The 24,577-nt window shown below is 46.1% G+C and overlaps 1 protein-coding gene across 2 annotated transcripts in view; it reads left to right on the top strand.

Moving 5' to 3' along the window:
* The first annotated feature begins 762 nt into the window (after positions 1–762).
* ATP4A (ATPase H+/K+ transporting subunit alpha) overlaps positions 763–24,577 on the top strand; it is a 51,104-nt gene continuing 27,289 nt past the window's right edge. For both annotated transcript variants that reach the window (XM_089661389.1, XM_089661390.1), the window contains exons 1-5: positions 763–819; positions 8,019–8,144; positions 17,062–17,121; positions 20,505–20,708; positions 22,747–22,860. In XM_089661389.1, coding sequence (XP_089517515.1) covers positions 808–819; positions 8,019–8,144; positions 17,062–17,121; positions 20,505–20,708; positions 22,747–22,860 — 516 coding nt within the window. In that variant the 5' untranslated portion in view covers positions 763–807. The remainder of the gene's footprint in view (positions 820–8,018; positions 8,145–17,061; positions 17,122–20,504; positions 20,709–22,746; positions 22,861–24,577) is intronic.

Raw genomic sequence — 24,577 nt, forward strand, 5'->3', positions numbered from 1 at the left:
GGTTACCAGCTACTGATCTGGAGAGCGTGGAGACGGGGCAGCTTCCCTAAAACTGTGCCTGAGGCGGACGCCCTTCTTGTCCACCCCTTGTCCCAGTCCTGAGTACAATAGTTGGGTCTTTGTGAGCATGGATGTCTTGAAGCAAAATTGGCAGTTGTGACTTACAGCACCGGTTGCCAGCTACTGCCCCAGAGAGTATGGTGATGGGGCAGCTTCCCTACAACTGCACCTCAGACGACCACCCTTCCTGCCCACCTCTTGTTGGGACAACTAGTCAATGAGTTGGGTCTTTGCAGGCCCCTGAGTGCAATAGTTGGGTCTTTGCAGGCCCCTGAGTTCCCTGAGTGCAATAGTTGGGTCTTTGCAGGTGTGAAGGTGTTGAAACAAAATTGGCAGTTGAGATTTACAGCACATTAGACAGTTGTATCATTTTACAGTTCATTTTTGTTGTTTCAATGTTCTATAATCCTGAGAAGCATAGTGCTGAGCCGGCCATGCAGTCAATACACCACTGGCCATAGAACGTGAGATGCTGAAGGACAGAAGAAGGAGTCTGTAACCTACTTGTCCTTGTTTTATCACACAGCAGAGATTGGATCTGCCTTACAGACGTAAAGGGGTAGAGAGTGGAAGATGGGGGTGGTTGATGCACTCTGTGCTTTGGGCAGGGATGGGGGTGGCTGATGCACTCTGTGCTTTGGGGAGGGTCTACCTTCTGGACTTTATAAGTTGACCCAGGCGCGTGCCAAGACTTGTTGGCATCAACCATCAACCTGAAGAAATTCCCCTGACCACCGAACAAGCAAAATGGGGAAGAAGGTGAGTGAGAAAAAAAAAAAATATATATAAATTTTTGGGTCAACACAGGAAAATCTAAAGTAGACGGAAGAAGATGCTCTGATCCTGATCCTCTCTCTGGATCAGCATGGCCAGTCATGAAAGGAAAATGGTCGCTACCATTGCTGGTCTTTACAGAGCTTTTGATCAGCTTCTCGTTCCCTGGTTGTGGTTTTCATCCTATGGCTACATTGGTTTGTAAGTCAGTGCCCTTACTCCAAGTCAGCGACTTGCTAATTAGTGAAGCCATAGGATGAAGAGGACAACCAGGGAACCAGTGACCTCTACCAGAAAATGGTCTACAGTGGAAGGTCAACCCCATTTTGGTGAGTTTTGGTGCGTTCCGGTGCATTTTTTATGTGTTTTACCGCATTCCAGTACAGTTCTGTGCAGGAAAAATGCAGCCCGTTCTATTTTCTTTTTTCTGCTACTGGAACTGCAAGCGCTGATGTGAACTATGACACTGACAACCATATCACCGACTTTCTGTGCGTTTTGGATGCAGAAAAAAGCAACTGAAACTCATGTGAACTGCCCCTACACGAAAATCATACAATCTGGTATCGTACGCCCAAATTTTTTGGCCGATTGCTGTGTACGAATGATGAGATTGTCGTGCGATCGCTTTGAAAGCGGCATTTTTCCTACGATTTTCTGATCGTGTGTACGGGACTTGAGTCTCTCATACCCAGGCAAATGAAAGTGTATCTTAAGGCAACATTTCTTTTTTGGGTTACATTTGGGTAGAGTAAGGACCAGGGGCAGACTGACAACTCATGGGGCCCTTGTGTCCTCGCCCACACCCAAAAAAGCCTATAAAAAAGGTACCAAGGGCATTTCATGGGGCCCCCTACTGACCCCCGGCCCTCGGGCAGTGCCCGAGTGCTCAAATGGTCAGTCTGCCCCTGGTAAGGACAAAAGCAGTGTAAGCAGTCTTTGTTAAAGTACATGGACTTTTTTTTAGGTTTTCAGTTGTATAGGAACGGGTTAGAACCTCTGTCAGTTTTTCTTTTTTTGCTGTCAGCTTTCCTGCTGAGCCCGGGGACGTAACATGAGACTGCTAGAGATCACCAGAGGTCATTGTGGCTCCTTTATACAGCATTGCTCTGATGACTGACTGCCAGGGTCTACAGGGTGGTCTACAAGGGGCCAATGGCTGCAGGGTGGGGCATCAGGGGCTGTATACGGCATCAGGGGCGTATACGGCATCAGGGGCGTATACGGCATCAGGGGCTGTATACGGCATCAGGGGCGTATACGGCATCAGGGGTTTATACGGTATCAGGGGCGTATACGGCATCAGGGGTTTATACGGTATCAGGGGCGTGTACGGCATCAGTGGCTGTATACGGCATCAGGGGCGTATACGGCATCAGGGGTTTATACGGTATCAGGGGTGTATACGGCATCAGGGGTGTATACGGTATCAGGGGTGTATACGGTATCAGGGGTGTATACGATATCAGGGGTGTATATGATATCAGGGGTGTATACGGTATCAGGGGTGTATATGATATCAGGGGTGTATACGGTATCAGGGGTGTATACGATATCAGGGGTGTATACGGTATCAGGGGTGTATACGGTATCAGGGGTGTATACGGTATCAGGGGTGTATACGATATCAGGGGCGTATACGGCATCAGGGGCTGTATACGGCATCAGGGGCGTATACGGCATCAGGGGTTTATACGGCATCAGGGGCGTATACGGCATCAGGGGTTTATACGGCATCAGGGGTTTTTACGGTATCAGGGGTGTATATGATATCAGGGGTGTATATGATATCAGGGGTGTATACGGTATCAGGGGTGTATATGATATCAGGGGTGTATATGATATCAGGGGTGTATACAGTATCAGGGGTGTATATGATATCAGGGGTGTATATGATATCAGGGGTGTATATGATATCAGGGGTGTATACGGTATCAGGGGTGTATATGATATCAGGGGTGTATACGGTATCAGGGGTGTATATGATATCAGGGGTGTATATGATATCAGGGGTGTATACGGTATCAGGGGTGTATATGATATCAGGGGTGTATATGATATCAGGGGCGTATACTGTATCAGGGGTGTATACGGTATCAGGGGTGTATAAGGCATCAGGGGTGTATAAGGCATCAGGGGTGTATATGATATCAGGGGTGTATACGGCATCAGGGGTGTATACGATATCAGGGGTGTATACGGTATCAGGGGTGTATACGGTATCAGGGGTGTATACGGTATCAGGGGTGTATACGATATCAGGGGCGTATACGGCATCAGGGGCTGTATACGGCATCAGGGGCGTATACGGCATCAGGGGTTTATACGGCATCAGGGGCGTATACGGCATCAGGGGTTTATACGGCATCAGGGGTTTTTACGGTATCAGGGGTGTATATGATATCAGGGGTGTATATGATATCAGGGGTGTATACGGTATCAGGGGTGTATATGATATCAGGGGTGTATATGATATCAGGGGTGTATACAGTATCAGGGGTGTATATGATATCAGGGGTGTATATGATATCAGGGGTGTATATGATATCAGGGGTGTATACGGTATCAGGGGTGTATATGATATCAGGGGTGTATACGGTATCAGGGGTGTATATGATATCAGGGGTGTATATGATATCAGGGGTGTATACGGTATCAGGGGTGTATATGATATCAGGGGTGTATATGATATCAGGGGCGTATACTGTATCAGGGGTGTATACGGTATCAGGGGTGTATAAGGCATCAGGGGTGTATAAGGCATCAGGGGTGTATATGATATCAGGGGTGTATACGGCATCAGGGGTGTATAAGGCATCAGGGGTGTATAAGGCATCAGGGGCGTATACGTCTCTGGACCCCAAAGCTGTAAGGAGAAGCAATGTATACAATGTAATTCATCATTCAGAATGTATTCAGGACATTGCCAGCTGCTCACCGATTGGCTGTTTTGCTCTCTGCAAATTGCTACTTAAAAACGCAAATAACAGGAACAATGATGTAAAGTACAGCAACTCCCAGCCAATCAGATTTCAGCTCACTGTGGTTTAAATGAAGAAGAAAATTCTAACTGGCTTTTAATATTGTAGTCAGCGGCGGACCGACAACTCATGGGGCCCCTGTGTCCTTGCCCACACTCAAATCACACCCAAAAAAGCATATGAAAGGTACCAGGGGCATCTCATAGGGCCCCCTACTGACCCCAGGCCCTCGGGCAGTGCCCGAGTTCCCCAATGGTCAGTCTGCCCCTGATTGTAGTTGTTTGACCTTGCCAAATTAAAGGGCCACTCCACCCAAAAGAGATATTTCAGTGTTTGTTAGATCCTGCAGAGTTACGCCCAGTTACTTCTGTCTCCTGGAGAGTCTACTGGTGAGATTCCTGCTCTGAGTCTTTGGTTCTGTGCTCCTGCTGTGCCCATTATGAGGGGTTCCCACCATCCCTGTGCTGAGTTCCCGGGTCTGCACGCCCGCTGTGCCCATTATGAGGGGTTCCCACCATCCCTGTGCTGAGTTCCTGGGTCTGCACACTCGCTGTGCCCATTATGAGGGGTTCCCACCATCCCTGCGCTGAGTTTCTGAGTCTGTACACCCGCTGTGCCCATTATGAGGGGTTCCCACCATCCCTGTGCTGAGTTCCTGGGTCTGCACACCCGCTGTGCTCATTATGAGGGGTTCCCACCATCCCTGTGCTGAGTTCCTGGGTCTGCACACCCGCTGTGCTCATTATGAGGGGTTCCCACCATCCCTGTGCTGAGTACCTGGGTCTGCACACCCGCTGTGCTCATTATGAGGGGTTCCCACCATCCCTGTGCTGAGTACCTGGGTCTGCACACCCGCTGTGCTCATTATGAGGGGTTCCCACCATCCCTGTGCTGAGTACCTGGGTCTGCACACTCGCTGTGCCGATCATGAGGGGTTCCTGCCATCCCTGTGCCAAGTTCCCAGCTCTGTACACCCGCTGTGCTCACTATGATGGGTTCCCACCACCCCTGTGCTGATTTCTCAGGTCTGTACACACACACACATATATATATATATATATATATATATATATATATATATATACACATCCTGCCTTCCTTTTGTGTAATAGTCGCCTAGTGGGCTCCTCTTGATCTTGGATCCGATGCAACCCAAAAGTCAACCTTGTGACGTCACGTAAAACGTTGCGCAGCAATGACAATGAATGTGACCACAAGCCAACCGCGAGCGCAGCTGCTGCGATAACGTATCTCCCTCTTATCCTGTAAAGGACAAATTCTTTCTGTAATAACAACCGGCGAATACACAGCGCGCTGTTTGCTTAGCGCCTTGTACATGCGATACGCCTGAGATACGCCATTGTCAGGCCCTATTAGCCCTCCTGTCCGGCCCAAGATTAGAGGAGAAAGTGTCACCTTATCAGCCCAGGTTTATATTATCAAAAACAGCTTAGGTGTCAAAGTGAGTTAACCCCTAAAAGTCTAATGAATTTCATTGGCTGGAAGATTTACTGTGAAGATGAAGACGTTTCTGGACCTTTCTGGCCATACGTGAAGCTGCCATGTTGGACATCAGGAAGAAATATATATAAAGAGAATGAGAGTGCCATCGCGCTAATGCAGGCTCAGTAAGTCTTTGGCTTAAGCCAACACATTTCGGGGCTCCAGGCTCCCCTTCACTAGAGCTTAAACCAACATGTTTCGGGGCTCAACACTCCCCTTCACTAGATTTTAAGCCAACACATTTCGGGGCTGAAGACTCTCCTTTGCTAGAGCTTAAGCCAGCATGTTTCGGGGCTCAAGGCTCCCCTTTGCTAGAGCTTAAGCCAACATGTTTCGGGGCTCAAGGCTCCCCTTTGCTAGAGCTTAAGCCAACACGTTTCGGGGTTCAAGGCTCCCCTTCACAAGAGCTTAAATCAACATGTTTCGGGGTTCAAGGCTCCCCTTCACAAGAGCTTAAATCAACATGTTTTGGGGCTCAAGACTCCCCTTCACTAGAGCGTAATCCAAAATGTTTCAGGGCTCAAGACTCCCCTTCATCAGGGTTTAAGCCAACACATTTTAAAGACTCAAGACTCCCCTTCATTAGGGTCTAAGCCAAAATGTTTTGGAGCTCAAGGCTCCTCTTCATCAGTGCTAAATCCAACACATTTTGGGGCTCAAGACTCCCCATCATCAGGGATTAAGCCAATGCCTTTTTGGGGGGCTCTAGTCTCCCCTTCATTAGGGCTTAAGCCAACACATTTTATTACTCAAGACTTCCCTTAATTTTCCCTTCCCTTTCTGGGCTTAAGTCAAAATGTTTTGGGGCTCAAGAATTCCCTTCATCAGGGCTTAAGACAAAACATTTTGGGGCTCAAGGCTATCCTTCACTAGGGCTTAAGCCAATTTTTTAAGAATCATGACTCCCCTTTATCAGGGCTTAAGCCAACATGTTTGGGGCTCAAGACTCCCCTTCATTAGGGTCTAAGCCAACACACTTTAATACTCAAGACTTCCCTTCATTTTCCCTTCCCTTTCAGGGCTTAAGTCAAAACATTTTGGGGCTCAAGGTTATCCTTCACTAGGGCTTAAGCCAATTTTTTAAGAATCGTGACTTCCCTTCATAGGGGATTTAGCCAACATGTTTTGGGCTCCAGACTCCCCTTCATTAGGGCTTAAGCCAACCCCTTTTTGAGATTCAAGACTTCTCTTCATCAGGGCTTAAGCCAACATGTTTTGTGGCTCAAGACTCCATCAAGGATTAAGCCAACACGTTTTAAGACTCTCCATCAGGGATGAAGCCAACCTGTTTTAAGGCTCAAGACTCTCCTTCATCGGGGATTAAGCCAACACATTTTGGGGCTCAAGACTCCTCTTCATACGGGCTTAGATGCTGACAGTAAATGAAGTAAATACTGGACAACAAACAGTAAAGTAAAAGTATATATTGTTTAATGATTTGGATCACCTTACTACAGACTCTGGGGGGTCCCGCCAAGGCTACCGCTACAAATCAGATTCCAAGTCCTATCTTGCCCACCACTGGGGCTTAAACCAATACTCCCCTTTATTAGGGCTTAAGCCAACACAGACTCTCCTTCATCAAGGCTTAAGCCAACACGTTTTGGGTCTTAAGACTCCCCTTCATTAGGACTTATACCAACATGTTTTAAGACTCAAGATTTCCCTTCATCAGGGCGTAATCCAACAAGTTTTGGGGCTCAAGACTCCCCTTCATCAGGGCTTAATCCAACAAGTTTTGGGGCTCAAGATTTCTCTTCATCAGGGCTTAATCCAACATGTTTTGGGGCTCAAGACTTCCCTTCATCAGGGCTTAATCCAACAAGTTTTGGGGCTCAAGACTCCCCTTCATCAAGGCTTAAGCCAACATGTTTTGTGGCTCAAGACTCCATCAAGGATTAAGCCAACACATTTTAAGACTCTCCATCAGGGATGAAGCCAACCTGTTTTAAGGCTCAAGACTCTCCTTCATCGGGGATTAAGTCAACAAATTTTGGGGCTCAAGACTCCCCTTCATCAGGGCTTAATCCAACAAATTTTGGGGCTCAAGACTCCCCTTCATCAGGGCTTAATCCAACAAGTTTTGGGGCTCAAGACTCCCCTTCATCAGGGCTTAATCCAACAGGTTTTGGGGCTCAAGACTCCCCTTCATCAGGGGATAATCCAACAAGTTTTGGGGCTCAAGACTCCCCTTCATCGGGGCTTAATCCAACAAGTTTTGGGGCTCAAGACTCCCCTTCATCAGGGCTTAATCCAACAAGTTTTGGGGCTCAAGACTCCCCTTCTCCCCTTTGGGGCTCAAGACCTCCTATTACCCGGGGGTCCCATGAGTTGTCAGTCCACCCCTGGTTGTCATCCTAGGCGGTTCTCATTACCTGGACTACAAAAATCACCCACCCTCCTCGGCTCTATCACATGGAGAGGAGGGCTTCGTAATTCACATAGATAGCTTGGAAAGCGGATTACGTTGTTAGAGATTTCAGTCCAGTGCACAGGAAGTGATAAGGACGCCGGATTTCTAGCAGGATCACGAGGTATCTTTCTGTTGTTGCTGAAAATGCATTTAGCCTGAAAAAAGAAAACAAGTGCAGCCGCCACGAGGAAGTGTAAGCTGTAATAAGTTAAATTTTTGTTCTTGGGTTTAGATATCCTTTACAGCTGAACTAATCAAATATGGTCTTTTATTTTTTATCTCCTTAGGAAACGTACGACATGTACTCGGTGGAGGTGGAGAAGGACGGCAAAGACGACATGGATGTCAAAATTAAGAAGGGAAAAGGGGGGAAGAAGGAAAAGCTGGAGCAGATGAAGCAGGAGATGGACATCGTAAGTGCTGGGGTTCCAGATAAAGACCGGGAAGCTGTATGAATTAATAGGTTGTTAGTACATTGCTAAATAAAAACTATGATTACAGCGGTCAGAAAGTAATCCTCATGCTGCCCCTCAGGACGAGGTTACCCTATGCAGGTTGACTAAAGATAGTTTTTTTTGGAGGTTACAAAATAAATTACTGTATCCCCCAATATATGGCTTCCATTCAGTAGCCCAAAGAGGCATACAAAAAAGAAGGGTTTGTGAAAAGGAATTCACAGAAAGCGGCTACATTATGAACAGAATGTGATACTCAGAAAAATTTCCAAAAATTATGCTTTATTACATATAAATATTTGACATATGGGCAATCGCCCTGGTTTACCATCACCTCAGTATGAGACAATACACACAGACCTAAAACCATATAAAATCACACCAAGACCGGTCTGGATAGATGTGCTGCAAAGACAATGACCACTGAAGTCTAAAGTCTTTGTAGCACTGGCACATAGGTTAACACTTCCCAAAGGAGGTGTACACAAAAATTATACCATAGGAATATAGTGTCACATGTAATAAATATAAAGACATGTGTCATGACCATATAGGTTCTATCCCATAGAGGGGAATTCCCAAAAATTATACCAAAGGTATGAAATATCACATGTATACAATGCAGCGAGCACAGTGTGCGTCAAAAGAGAGGCATAACCATAAGCCTATGTTAGGCAGCAAAAAGGATATCACGTATGAAATGCAGTACAGTCCCATGCCGGCACATGTGGTTGGGGCCCATTCATCTGTAATATAAGTGACTGATTCCACTGTTCAACAGGTAAAAAGTTTTGGGCATAAAATTAGCTAATCTTACATAATTTTGGGGTGCTGAAAACGAAAATGACCCTAAAAAATGTTGATTGGCTCTAGTTTCCATGATATATTCACCCATCTAATGACGTAAGCCATTCAAAATTATGATGCAACTTCAGCTGCATATTGCGCAATTGATACTGATGACCAATAGAAAATGTCATGTATACTGAGATGATGCAATATTAGCCTTTAATTGCATCACTTCACTGCATAAAAGCTGCAGTATCTGTAGCTGATTGGAGTTCATCTTTACATTTCGTTTTCTGCTTATATAGGCTACTCAGTAATGCCTCGAACTTGTGTGAATAAAGCAGATAATTTCTGCTATATCTGCGGTGAAATAACTTTTATCTCACAAAAAAGGAGGATAACAGGAATGATTAAGAAAGCCTACAACTTGTATTTTGGCTGCAAGATAGGAGACCAGGACAAGAGCTGGGCACCACATATATGCTGCAATTCTTGTGGGACGGCACTGGAGCAATGGTTGAATGGAAAAAAGGCATCTATGCCTTTCGCTGTGCCAATGATTTGGAGAGAGCCAACAGATCATGTTCGTAATTGTTACTTTTGTATGGTGCCTCCAATTGTAAAAGGGCTAAATAAGAAGAAAAAGTTATCTGTGCACAATCCAAATATTCCATCGGCAATACGTCCAGTTCCTCATGGAGAGGGGCTACCAATTCCTAAAGCACCAGAATCCTTCGTGGTTGAGTCAAGTGAGGAAGAACCTGAAGCGTGTAGTCACGTGCAGTTGTAAGAGATAGCCCTTTCCTCGAATACAAGAGAAAAGCCAAGAGAAGCAAAACCGACACAAACTGAAGACAAAACTAGTGAGAATCCTAAGTATTAAAATGATTCAACTTAGCTTATGGCTATAATTTTTCTTGGTAATCCTATGCAATATATTCTGCCATTTAGGCTTTGTTATGTAGTCAATATCACTTGCTTTATATTTGTGGAAAGACATCTATCTATATAATTATTGTGCATTATGTAGTCATTACGCCTATAGTAGAAAACTTTCCGTTTACAGAAAAACCAGAGCCAATTGACAAATTTCATTGTTATATTTGAACTCAGAATGTGAAATTCATTAAGAAATGGATCCTTTTGTTTCCAAAACTGGCAAAAAATAAAAATTTGTTGAACAGTGTTCTTAGGACTTTTAGATATAAATAACGCCCCAGTTGTTGCCTGGATGGAGAAACAGATGCAAGTAGCAGAACACTGCTTCAAGTGATTTCTTCACCACAGCATGTGGACTACACACCACTTTTGGTTGAAAACAAGATAAGGCCCAGCGGCTCCTCCGCCCGTTGAAATATATGTGGCATGCCTTGTTTCCTATATAAAGCACCATAATGTCCCCATCCACCTGTGCAATGGGTAGTAAGAACGAAAAGGATATCCTTCATAAGTACTGCCCTTCAAAAGGTCCTGCTGTATGGAACCAAGGAACCACCGCTAACATCAGCCGACATACCGCGGGTTCCGACCTCTCCATGGCGCCTGTGCCGCCTAAGTATGCCTCATGGCATGTGAAGATGGCTACCTCCTTGTAGGTCAGCGTGCGTTCCACCTAGTGCGCATGACCGGAAGTGACGTATCTGACGTATGACGTCAACGCGTTTCGCAGATGGGCGTATCTCATGGGCGTACCATGGTCCTGACGAAGCTGAGTGAGATACGCCCATCGGCGAAACGCGTTATCCTTGGATATCCTTTTCGTTCTTACTACCCATTGCACAGGTGGATGGGGACATTATGGTGCTTTATATAGGAAACAAGGCATGCCACATATATTTCAACGGGCGGAGGAGCCGCTGGGCCTTATCTTGTTTTCAACAAAAAGTGGTGTGTAGTCCACATGCTGTGGTGAAGAAATCACTTGAAGCAGTGTTCTGCTACTTGCATCTGTTTCTCCATCCAGGCAACAACTGGGGCGTTATTTATATCTAAAAGTCCTAAGAATCAGTCACTTATATTACAGATGAATGGGCCCCAACCACATGTGCCGGCATGGGACTGTACTGCATTTCATACGTGATATCCTTTTTGCTGCCTAACATAGGCTTATGGTTATGCCTCTCTTTTGACGCACACTGTGCTCGCTGCATTGTATACATGTGATATTTCATACCTTTGGTATAATTTTTGGGAATTCCCCTCTATGGGATAGAACCTATATGGTCATGACACATGTCTTTATATTTATTACATGTGACACTATATTCCTATGGTATCATTTTTGTGTACACCTCCTTTGGGAAGTGTTAACCTATGTGCCAGTGCTACAAAGACTTTAGACTTCAGTGGTCATTGTCTTTGCAGCACATCTATCCAGACCGGTCTTGGTGTGATTTTAAATGGTTTTAGGTCTGTGTGTATTGTCTCATACTGAGGTGATGGTAAACCAGGGCGATTGCCCATATGTCAAATATTTATATGTAATAAAGCATAATTTTTGGAAATTTTTCTGAGTATCACATTCTGTTCATAATGTAGCCGCTTTCTGTGAATTCCTTTTCACAAACCCTTCTTTTTTGTATACCCTATGCAGGTGCCTAGTTTGCCTTGATAGCACACTAAGGGGGCAGTCCTTAAAAAAAATGCATAGCAATTCCCAATAAAAATGCACGTACATTCACTCTGTGCAAATGGGGAAAAACTGTCACCAGGCTTCTCCCTATGCGGCCAGAACTTTCATAAAGTGTTCCTAAACCCACAACAATACCATCAGTCTGTAGATGCAGCAAAGCATGCTGGTTATACTCACTGTGGAACCTAAGGGGTTAATCCTCCGCATTGTGTAAAAAAGGCTGTTTGATCCTGTCTTCTCTGCGCCTCCTCTTGTTCAAATGTCCGCGCTCATAAAATGGACTTAACCCGTAGCCCTTCAGCACATGCTCAGTTCTGTGTGTATTGCTAGAGAGGTTTTATTTTCTTGGGAGAGTGCATGTGATCAGCGCAGGGCCAATCAGCACTGCCCAGATAGAGGGTCAGGGGTCCTGCATCCTCCTAGAGCAGAAAGAAAACTCCTCCTACAAGCTTTAACCAGTGCTCTGCTGGACACTGATAGAAGTCACATGACTGCTCTATACTGCTGATGAGAAAAGGGATTTAGCAGTTTATATAACCAGCCCACTGACACCCCCGACCCCCTAGATCAGGGGTAGGCAACCTGAGAGCCGCAGGACTACAAGTTCCATCATGCCTCTGCAAGTCATAGCTGTAACTGTCAGTTTTGTCATCTTTGCAATGCCTCATGGGAAATGTAGTTCCACAACAGCTAGAGAGCCGCAGGTTGCCTACCCCTGGTCTAGATGGACACCCACACCAACTACACACCCGGGGCTCCTAGGAAAAAAATGCCGTATGGATATATCGGACAACAGCCAATGTATAAACATGAACGCTCAGCATAAAGGGTAAACCATCCAATAGAAGCCTGTAAGGCTGTGTAGCTGGTGTGGGTGTCCATCTATTGGGTGTTGGGGGGGTCGGGGGGGGGGGGGTCAGTGGGCTGATTATTCTCCCCTCAGCTCCTCTTCCTCCTCTGGGAGGGGGGTGATAGGGTGGATGGGTGTTCCTTCTGGGCGGGGGGGGGTTGTATTGTGGGTTTTGGGTGGTTGGGAGTGGTTGGTTGGGTGGGGGGGTGGTAGGGATTGGATCTAAGGCTGGCCATACATTATACAATTTTCTCGAGATTTTTGGTTTAGATTTACCAAAAATCAATAGGAGGTCAAACCTAAACAACACTTTCAATTGTATCCAATCAGGAAGGCCCTCGCGCTACATAGTTGAAGGTAAATCTAAAGGAAGTTGGGCAGAAATTGGACAGAAAATTGTATAGTGTATGGCCGCCCTAAGGCTGGCCATACACTATACAATTTTCTTTAGAAAATTGGTTTAGATTTACCAAAAACCATATAATAGGAGGTCAAACCTTAACAACACTTTCAGTTGTATCCAATCAGGAAGGCCCTTGCACTACGTAGTTGAAGGTAAATCTAAAGGAAATTGGGCAGAAATTGGACAGAAAATTGTATAGTGTATGGCCATCCTTAGGCTATACAATTTTCTGCCCAATTTCCTTTAGATTTGCCTTCAACTATGTAGTGCAAGAGCCTTCCTGATTGGATACAATTGAAAGTGTTGTTAGGTTTTACCTCCTATTATATGGTTTTTGGTAAATCTAAACCAAAAATCTCAAGAAAATTGTATAGTGTATGGCCAGCCTTAGGGGTATAACATGGGGGTAGGTTAGACCCATTGGATGTTGGATTACATGCAGAGGTGTATGTAGGTTCTGTGCTGCCCTAGGCATACAAATTTTATGTCCCCCCTCCCGAAAGAGCCAGACACCGACCAACAGCAACCCCCCCAAAGGAAGGGAGGGAGCCTGACAATGACCAACACCACCTCCCCCCCCCCCAGCCAAGAGGGCCCTCGAGTAACACCGACCCCACTCATAGATACTCACCTTCACGGCTCTGGAAATCCCAGAACGAGAGTCAGGCTCTCAGATCTCACCTGTTTCCCATGTCGTGTGTGTCCCTTCTTCTGGGGGGCGCTGCTGCCCCCTGATAAATACCGCCCTAGGCAAATACCTTGCTTGCCTTGTGGTAAATACACCCCTGATTACATGTCGTATCTCCGATGTTACTTTTTATGTGATTAATGGACAATAAACTTGATTTGAGGTTGGCCTATTAGGTGTGCAGCCCATGTGCTCTCCTTCTTTGTGTTTTTATACATATAGAAGAAGTAATGCCTGCCTATGTAATGAGCGGATCCATCAGCCGTACTGACAGACAGACAGACAGACAGACAACAGTCACACTGATTTGATTAGGTTGCGCTGATCACTTTATTATGAAAACCGTGTTCACGAGAAGAATAAGTTATCTGCCGTTCCTCTATTATGATCACTTTTCCTGAGCAGATGTGATACAAACGTGCAAACAATCCCGCGACAACTGTCTGCGCGGACGGCGATCTCTGCGGTTACCAGGCACACAGCAGGCCGCGGATTTCCTTCCGCCTAAACGGCCGGCGGTGGGTACGGAGGAGGCTGATAACATCTTATTTCTGGGGAACAAACGATTGTGATCGACATGTTATTAAAAAAGAGAGAATGAAAGAGAATGAGAGAGAAGGACGAGAGAGAGAGAGAGAGAATGGAGAGAGAGAGAGAAGAGAGAGAGAGAGAGAGAGAAGGAAGAGAGAGAGAAGAGAGAAGAGAGATGGGGGAGAGAGAAGAGAGATGGGGGAGAGAGAAGAGAGATGGGGGGGGGAGAAGAGAGATGGGGGGGGGAAGAGAGATGGGGGAGAGAGAAGAGAGATGGGGGGAGAGAGAGAAGAGAGAGAGAAGAGAGATGGGGGAGAGAGAAGAGAGACGGGGGGGGGGAGGAGAAGAGAGATGGGGGGAGAGAGAGAAGAGAGAGAGAAGAGAGATGGGGGAGAGAGAAGAGAGATGGGGGAGAGAGAAGAGAGACGGGGGGGGGAGGAGAAGAGAGATGGGGGAGAGAGAAGAGAGATGGGGGGGGGGAGAAGAGAGATGGGGGGGGAAGAGAGATGGGGGAGAGAGAAGAGAGATGGGGGGAGAGAGAGAAGAGAGAGAGAAGAGAGATGGGGGAGAGAGAAGAGAGACGGGGGGGGAGGAGAAGAGAGATGGGGGGAGAGAGAGAAGAGAGAGAGAAGAGAGATGGGGGAGAGAGAAGAGAGATGGGGGAGAGAGAAGAGAGACGGGGGGGGGGGGGAGAAGAGAGATGGGGGAGAGAGAAGAGAGATGGGGGGAGAGAGAGAAGAGAGATGGGGGAGAGAGAGAAGAGAGAGAAGAGAGATGGGGGGAGAAGAGAGATGGGGGGAGAGAGAGAAGAGGAGAGAGAGAGAGAGAGAAGGAAGAGAGAGAGAATGAGAGAGAAGGAAGAGAGAGAGAATGAGAGAGAAGGAAGAGAGAGAGAATGAGAGAGAAGGAAGAGAGAGAGAATGAGAGATGGGGGGAGAGAGAGAGAGAAGAGAAGAGAGAGAAGGAAGAGAGAGAGAGAGGAGAAGAGAAGAGAGAGAAGAGGGGGGGGAGAGAGGAGGAGAGCAAAGGAGGGAGAGAGAGAGAAGGAGAGAGAGAGCCCTAAGGCTAGGTTCACATCTGTGCGGGTGGTGCGGCTGCAGATCCGCACGAAAATCCCACCTGCACAGTGCAATGCGGACCTGCATGGCACGCCATCCGCACTGGGAACCACGGCTGCGTTTTCAGAAGAACTGCATGGACTTCTTCCCTGCGTGTCACGGGACATGGGAGTCCATTCAAAAGAACGGGCTCTCATGCCTGCGCAAAACACGGCCCAAACGGTCGCATATATGTGAACCGGGGGTCAAAGGATCTGAAATGAACTACACTCCCACTTCATGCATGTACTATAAATGTCCTCCCAACCAAATCGGTTAGGAATATTTATATAAATCCTGTATAACAATAATAATAATCTTTTTAAAGCCCCAGAATAAAGGTGAGACCACAAAGTGGACATTACATGAAGAAATGACACAATTACAAAGTATCTAGGACTCATATTTTGGTTATGAATAGCTTAGGTTGGGTTAAACTGCTCAGTGTCTTCTCATCTTTTGAGAACTCCAAGTGTGAGATGTTTGCAGGGATGTTCCCATCTCTGCCCCCTTCAAGGGGTCTTAAAGGGCCAGTCCAACCAGTACTGACTCTTCAGTGTTTGGCAGATGGTTGAGATCTAAATCTCTTGAAAGTTTTCTCTCTCCTTTTGGGGACTCTTTTGGTGGTATGCCTGTGAGTTCTCAGGTCCGCACACTTACTTTGCTCATTATGAGGAGTTCCCACCATCCTTGTACCGAGTTCCTGGGTCTGTACACCTGCTGTTCCCATTATGAGGGGTTCCTACCATCCCTGTGCTGAGTTCCCGGGTCTGTAGACCTGCTGTGCCCATTATGAGGGGTTCCCACCATCCTTGTACTGAATTCCTGGGTCTGTACACCTGCTGTTCCCATTATGAGGGGTTCCTACCATCCCTGTGCTGAGTTCCCAGGTCTGTAGACCAGCTGTGCCCATTTTGAGGGGTTCCCACCATCCTTGTACTGAGTTCCTGAGTCTGTACACCTGCTGTTCCCATTATGAGGGGTTCCCACCATCCCTTTGCTGAGTTCCCGGGTCTGTACACCTGCTGTGCCCATTATGAGGGGTTCTCACTATCCCTGTGCTGAGTTGCTGGGTCTGTAAACCTGCTGTGCCCATTAGGAGGGGTTCCCACTATCCCTGTGCTGGGTCCCCAGGTCTTTACACCTGGTGTGCCCATTATGAGGGTTCCCACTATTTTCATGCTGAGTTCCTGGATCTGCACACCTGCTGCCCATTAGGAGGGGTTCCCACTATCCCTGTGCTGGGTCCCCAGGTCTTTACACCCAATGTGCCCATTATGAGGGTTCCCACTATTTCCATGCCGAGTTCCTGGATCTGCACACCTGCTGTGCCAATGGGTCCCCACCATCCCGTATGGATTTTCCATTTATTTTATAATATAAAGAATCTAACAGGAGCAGTTGAAAAACAAAAGTTGGATATGAACATCCTACAAACTCCCATCTGAGCAGGAACAGAGTTGGGACCTTTGCCAAGGAGATCTGTTGTTGAATCGAGAACTAAACGTTTTCAGTCATTATGTCCACACATGTATGTCCAGCCATTCCATTGTCAAGTTTCTTTCTTGATACATCACACCAATCATGGTAATTGCTCCATGGACTTGGATCAGTTTTTGTTTTTACGTTGAACCACAGAAGGAAACAATCAGTGGGGTTGGACATTTTTCATTTGTCATAATTTTTTGGGTGGGGAAGCTGAAGTCCAACCTTTTCTATAAACACTTATTTTTGTTACAGTGGAGAGGAGCCAGTTAACAATAAAACAGCAACATATGGCAAAGAGCGTTGAAATGCAAATGTGGTCTTCATAATAAGTCCCATAATAGTACTCCAGGACTAGATGTTGAAATGTTATTTTAAAATTTGACATCCTCTTTTGCAGAATGACCATGAGATTACCATAGAGGAGCTGGAACTGAAGTATCAAACAAGCATCTCAAAAGTAAGTTGTCTCTAGATGGGGGAGCTGTAAAGTCTATGATTGGGAGTGGCTGTAGGCTGCTGAGGAACATACTTCGTATAGACCTTGGTTGGGGTTGGCTGTAGGCTGCTAAAGAAACTGACTTTGTATAGTCTGTGGTTGTGGTTGGCTGTAGGCCACTAAAAGAACTTTGTCTGGTTCTTAGTTGGGGTTGGCTCTAGGCCGCTAAAGGAACTAACTTTGTCTGGTCCTTGGTTATGGTTGGCTCTAGGCTACTAAAAAAACTAACTTTGTCTGGTCCTTGGTTGGGGTTGGCTCTAGGCCACTAAAAGAACTACCTTTGTCTGGTCCTTGGTTATGGTTGGCTCTAGGCCGCTAAAGGAACTAACTTTGTCTGGTCCTTGGTTATGGTTGGCTCTAGGCTACTAAAAAAAACTAACTTTGTCTGGTCCTTGGTTGGGGTTGGCTCTAGGCCACTAAAAGAACTACCTTTGTCTGGTCCTTGGTTATGGTTGGCTCTAGGCCGCTAAAAGAACTAACTTTGTCTGGTCCTTGGTTGGGGTTGGCTCTAGACCGCTAAAAGAACTAACATTGTCTGGTCCTTGGTTGGGGTTGGCTCTAGGCCACTAAAGGAACTAACTTTGTCTCGTCCTTGGTTGGGGTTGGCTCTAGGCCGCTAAAAGAGCTAACTTTGTCTGGTTCTTGGTTGGGGTTGGCTTTAGGCCACTAAAGGAACTTTGTTTGGTCCTTGGTTGTGGTTGGCTCTAGGCCGCTAAAAGAGCTAACTTTGTCTGGTCCTTGGTTGGGGTTGGATCTAGGCCACTAAAGGAACTAACTTTGTCTGGTCCTTGGTTGGGGTTGGCTCTAGGCCACTAAAGGAACTAACTTTGTCTGGTCCTTGGTTGGGGTTGGCTCTAGGCCGCTAAAGGAACTAACTTTGTTGGTCCTTGGTCGTAGGCTTTGAAGAAAATGGCTTTGTTTAGTCCTTCATTGGGGCTGGCTGCAGGCCGTTGAAAGAATGGACTTTGTATAGTCTGTGGCTGTAGCTAGCTGTAGGCTGCTAAAAGACCTAAATAGGTTTGGTGCTTGGTTGGGATTGGCTGTAGGCCTCTGAAGAAAATGGCTTTGCTTAGTCCTTGGTTGGGGTTGGCCATAGGCCACCAAAAGACCTGACTTTGTATAGTCTGTGGTTGGAGTTGGCTGCAAGCTGCTGAAGGAACTGATTTTGTATAGTCCTTGGTACCTCTTTGAAAAAACTGCTCTATTAGCCTTTAGTCTTTTAACCATTAGCTGTAAGAAATTTACCAGAAACTTTTTAAACTCCATGATTGTTTTGCTTTTACTACTTCATGCAGTAAAGCATTCTTCACCTTAACTATGCCCAGGGGTGGACTGACAACTCATGGGGCCCCCGGGCAATAGGAAATCATGGGGCCCCTGTGTCCTTGCCTGCACTCAAACCATACCCAAAAAAGCCTATGAAAGGTATCAGGGGCATCTCAAGGGGCCCCCTACTGACCCCAGGCCCTTGGGCTGTGCCCGAGTGCCTAAATGGTCAGTCCGCCTGACTACGCTCACTCTAAAGAGCCTCATCCAAAACTGATATTTGAAAACCATTGAAGTCTGCCCCTTTTCGATCAAAAGCCTGTGCACCTCCCCTTCCAAATTGTTGAATTTAAGTGTAGGGGCCTGTTAATACTGTAGTATGCAAAGACATTTTAGTTCCAGAAGTAGGCAACCGTGGCACTCCACCTGTTGTGGAACCGAAACTCCCATGACGCATTGCAAGGTTTTGACAGCCAAAGGCAGGTATGACTCCCAGAGGAAGGATGGGATTTGTAGCTTCACCACAGCTGAAGTGTCAAGGTTGCCTATCCCCGTTTTGGACAATTGTGCTCTTCCAACGTTGTCATAACATTATGGGGATGGACCTTTCCTCTTCTAGCATGGCTGCGCCCTGGCGTACAAAGCCAGCTCCATTAAGACATGGTTTGAGGAGTTTGATGTGGAGGAACTCAAGTGTCCTGCACAGAGCCCTGACCTCAACCTGCTTAACCCCTGTGGAATGAATTGGATTGTAAGCCAGATCTTCTCATCCAACATGAGTACCTGACCTCATTAATTGGCACAAAATTCCCACTGTTCCAGTCATTGGTCAAGCTCAGAGACCAGTAGCTATAGCAGTGGAGAGGCTCCCACTGACCAGCGGGATAGGTATACCTTGGTAGATGATGCAAGCTCACCTGAGGTGCAGATTTAAAAGCACTAACTAGTGCTCACCAGAGTTCCTGATGGTGGAAATGGGTTTTTGCTGCATGTTTGTACCAGATCGTGGTCCTCAGGACCAACCCACACGGAGGTGAGTAAGCTGGGGTCCAGTAGCAGATATAGCAGGAGTATAGTCAGTAAACCAGCCAAAGTTTCGTAACAAGTGGTTGCAGGTTGGGATCAGGCAGAAGCGCAGTCGAGAGACAAGGCAAATATCAGTAATGAGTGGTAGAGAAGATATGGATGGCAGCAGAAGTGACAAGAGCGAGATATTTGCTGGAGGAGAGCACAATAATCTGGCAAACAGGAAGTGCACAGGCATGGCTTAAATAGGATGTTTATGGGAGGAGCTAAGCATTCAAGGTTCAAGAAAAACAAGACACAAGGCAAGGTTGTCTAAGGAATCAGGCAGGGAGCTGTCCAGCATCTCATGCGGCTCAGAAAGAAGAGATGCTGCTGGACACAGCAGAGGCTGCAGGTTCAGATCAGGGGGTCCTGACACTCACAGACACCCTCCAAAATCTTGTAGAAAGTCTTGCCAGAAAAGTGGAGGATGTTATAGTCGCAAAGAGGAGGCCAACTCCATATTAATGCCCATGGCTTTGGAATGGGTGTCCACCAAGCTCCTATAGGTGTGAAGGACGGGTGTCCACCAAGCTCCTATAGGTGTGAAGGACAGGTGTCCACCAAGCTCCTATAGGTGTGAAGGACGGGTGTCCACCAAGCTCCTATAGGTGTGAAGGACGAGTGTCCACCAAGCTCCTATAGGTGTGAAGGACGAGTGTCCACCAAGCTCCTATAGGTGTGAAGGACGGGTGTCCACCAAGCTCCTATAGGTGTGAAGGACGGGTGTCCACCAAGCTCTTATAGGTGTGAAGGTCAGGTATCCACAACCGCTTAGTGGATTTTGATACCAGAGTTTTTCATACCCAAGTATCATCTAAAATCTCATTTACATTAAAAAGTCATGTATGTCCTCCCTTACGAAAAAAAAAAATCTTTATACATGGCTACAACTTATCGACGACATCTCTGATGTACAGTAGAGGTTGCATGACCCCCAGTGTAGTATGTGATTGGTTGACGTCGTGTTATTTGAGATCTTCTGTGATATAATGGTGTCCTATCTTCCACAGGGTCTGAAGAGCAGTTTTGCAGCAGAGGTCTTGATCCGCGATGGGCCTAACGAGCTCAAACCTCCAAAAGGCACCCCAGAATATGTGAAGTTTGCCCGTCAGCTGGCCGGAGGGCTGCAGTGCCTGATGTGGGTGGCGGCTGTCATCTGTCTCATTGCCTTTGGGATCCAGACCTCGCAGGGGGACCAGACTGCTGCGGATAATGTGAGTGATGGCCAGCAGTAGGGTAGGACCTTTGGCCAAATGTAGGATTACAGAATAAAGATCCATGCTTGGTCTTCACCCTTTTTTGCCACTGCAAGTCATGGTTTACCTCGGAATGGTAATTGGTTGTTAAGGGTTATGACGTGTATGACCTTATTAATGGGAAACCCCAAACTAATAAAATGTTGAAACTCAACCCAGCCCAACCCAACTCAACCCAACCCAACTCAACCCAACTCAACCCAACCCAACCCAACCCAACTCATTTTTGGACATAGTGGAGAAGATATGAGACCCTAGCAAGTTTTACTTGCAACCTATTACCCCAACAGGGGTATGCCTGTGACAGTGGTGCAATAAAATGGGGGGGGGGGGGTGTTCACCAGGCTAGGATCACATGGACAACAAAAAAATTTGTTTTAATCCTTCCCTTCTCTACGAAAAATGTGATTGTGTTCTGATTGGTGAAATTATTTTCTTATTTCCTTTTCCTGACAGGAAGTGAGGAAAATTCTCCCCAACAGAAATACAGACAACCTCAACATAGGCTCCAGTCCTTCCCTCCTTTATCCCAAACTAAATAATACATTTCAACAAGTATTGTGCTTTAAATCATCAAAATGGAATGGTATTGGCTAGATTGTCCAAACCACAACTAGCCATTATATACATTGCAGTCCCACCTGACTAGTGGAGGCTACTCCTATTAATACTTCAGCACCCAACTTCAGCCAATGGGGGGGGGGGGTGTTTGTACATTATAACCATAAGGGTGCAGGATCAACTACAATTCAGACAAAGAAGAACCAAATAAGTCCTCGTGTAACAGGGTGCAAGACCCACACTGTTTCCTTCTAGTGAGATATCTGGTGTAGTTTCCTTTTTCTACCACTAGATGCCCCCGAGTATCCTTAGCTCCTTCATTGGAATTGGTTTGTCAGGGAAGTACTTCACTTTCTGTTCTGCCTTCTATAGCTGGGGCCTCCAACCTACGGCCCGAGGGCCACATCCGGCCCACAGCTAGGGTCTTTGGCATATCCCTAAAGTTTTGGACTCGGATGGAGACCCCCATGTAAGGGGGCATTAGGATGGAGACCCTGATGTAAAGGGACACTCGGATGGGGACCCTGATGTAAGGGGGCACTGGGATATAAAGGGGGACTCAGATGGGAACCCTGATGTAAAAGGGTGACACTGATGAGGACCCTGATGTAAGGGGGGACCCTGATGTAAGGGGGGACACTGATGGGGACGCTGATGTAAGGGGGGACACTGATGGGAACCCTGAAGTAAGGGGTGACACTGATGAAGACCCTGATGTAAGGGGCACTAGGATGGGGACCCTGATGTAAGGAGGCACTCGGATGGGGACCCTGATGTAAGGGGTGACACTGATGAGGACCCTGATGTAAGGGGTGACACTGATGGGGACCCTGATGTAGGGGGGGAACACTGATGGGGACCCTGATGCAAGGGGCACTCGGATGGGGACCCTGATGTAAGGGGGGGAATCTAATGAGGACCCTGATGTATGGGGGGACACTGATGGGGACCCTGATGTAAGGGGGGGGACACTGATGTAAGGGGGGACACTGATGTCAGGGGGGACACTCAGATCGGGACCCTGGTGCAAGGGGGGGATTTGGATGGGACCCCGATGTAAGGGGGGATTTGGATTGGAGACACTGATGTACGAAGGCACTCTGATGAAGACCCTAATGTAAGGGGGGGACTCGGATGGGGACATTTTGGCCCATGAATATGTGCAAAATATATGACGTGGTCCCTGCACAGAAAGGTTTTGGAGACCCCTGTTCTAGGGGGAGGTTAGGCCTTCTAGTGAGATTTCTAGTGTAGTTCTCACTTTCTACCACTAGATGTCTCACCTGAGCAAACCAATGTGAGACTAACACCCTGTTACACACAAGTTATTCTGGTGGTCGAGATCCCGGCTGGAGTTCTCCTTTATCTAAAGTCCTGACGCCAAGCAGGTGGTTCTACGTCTGACCCCACGTCTGCTTCCATCTTTGTCTTCTAGCTGTACTTGGCCGTCGCTCTGATAGCTGTGGTCGTGGTCACCGGCTGCTTCGGCTACTACCAGGAATTCAAGAGCACCAACATCATTGCCAGCTTCAAGAACCTCGTGCCCCAGGTAAAAAAAAAAAAAAACTGATACAAAATTTGAACGTTACCAAAATTAGAAAAATGAGACTTACATTTTTTATTTTTTTATAAGTGATTTGAAGGTGAAAAAAGATGGTCATAACACTCAATGCAAATAATTATTGTTCCACGTTACTATAAAAGGAGTGACACATAATCCTCCTAGAAATTCTTATTTCCTCATCAGCACCATCTAGTGGCCCTAATGCAGCATTTTCCAATTCACTCCATCCTGTATGAATGAATTACATTCGACCTTCAGGGAAAATAGCCTAGTAACATTCGAGTTTGCCCCAGAACACAATGTACATGCAGTTTTAGAGGATGTAGAGCTCTGCCATATATATATATATCTACAGCCCTTTGTGCCATATTTTTGCCCCCCTACACTTCAAATTTCAGCCAAAAGTTCCTCAGCCGGTAGAGACAGCTTCCCGGCTGCATTGGCACGCCATCCATAATTTCAGATCCCGCGCCATTCCCCACCAAGCCTTTCAAAGTAGTTAAATTGTGAATTTAATTTTTTTTTTACATTTTTTAATTAATGTATAATTAATTGTAGTAACAGGTGGCACTGGGTGTGGGTGGGGGGGAGGTCATGTGATCAATCCGGGAGAGCAAAATGACACAATGCAGAAAAAAAACAAAGAACCTTCCCCAGGACTGAGCATGATTTTGTTGGTACATGAAGTGTTCATGACAATTTTTTTTTTTAAAAATTAATTAGTCAGCTTAGCAAAAAAAAAAAAAACAAAAAAACAAAAAACAAAACAGTAAAAAAAAAAAAAACTATAAAAAAAACCCCTCACTGTACTGCCATAGCACGCACGTATAATTATATACTTTGTTTCACACAATTTATTATGTTTGGTTAGACATTTGTTTTTGGGGGTATTCTTTGGTTAGTATTGTAATAAGGAGTTTTTCCTGGATTTATGTGCGTTTTTCTTTCTCCTTCAGTCCTAATTTTGGACGGTGTTTATGTGTCAGTCCCAGTTGGACTATTCTATCTTATTGTTTGAGTGTTCAACATCACCTTAGATCAGAGGCGGACTGACCATTTGGAAACTTGGGCACTGCCCGAGGGCCCGGGGTCAGTAGGGGGCCCCATGAGATGCCCCTGGTACCTTTTTCATATGCTTTTTTGAGTTTGGGCAAGGACACAGGGGCCCCCATGATCCCCTATTGCCCGGGGGCCCCATGAGTTGTCAGTCCGCCCCTGCCTTAGATCCTATTTAGGATCAATTCCTATATACACCCACTTTGCGAGATCCTTGTATAGACACTTTTAGTTATTTCTATCACTTTGAATCCCGTGGTGGATTGTTATTCACTTTCTTCACAAGAGGATCCCCAGAGGATCGGGTCACTTTCAGACACTATTAGTATTTACTTTTGATTTTATGAGGATCAAGTCACTTATAATTTTTTTTTTGTATATGTATTTTAGAATTTATCACATATATTTTTGTGTGTTTATGTCTTGGTATTCACTTATGCATGTTAACATATATTATATATTTTAGGTAGCGCTACATCATTTATTTAATTTTTTGTCCGTAGATCATTAGGTATGATTAGATGTTAGCAGCTCCTTTTTTCTTTTTATATCTGTATTTATTGTTTTAGTTAGGAGCGCAGGAGGTTTATACCAATATTATATATTATACTATATCCTGTTATAAAGAAGTCCTGAAAAGTATAGA

This window comes from Staurois parvus, unplaced genomic scaffold (assembly GCF_062004578.1).
Source record: "Staurois parvus isolate SC_StPar_1 unplaced genomic scaffold, SC_StPar_1.0 ptg001331l, whole genome shotgun sequence".
Taxonomy (NCBI): domain Eukaryota; kingdom Metazoa; phylum Chordata; class Amphibia; order Anura; family Ranidae; genus Staurois; species Staurois parvus.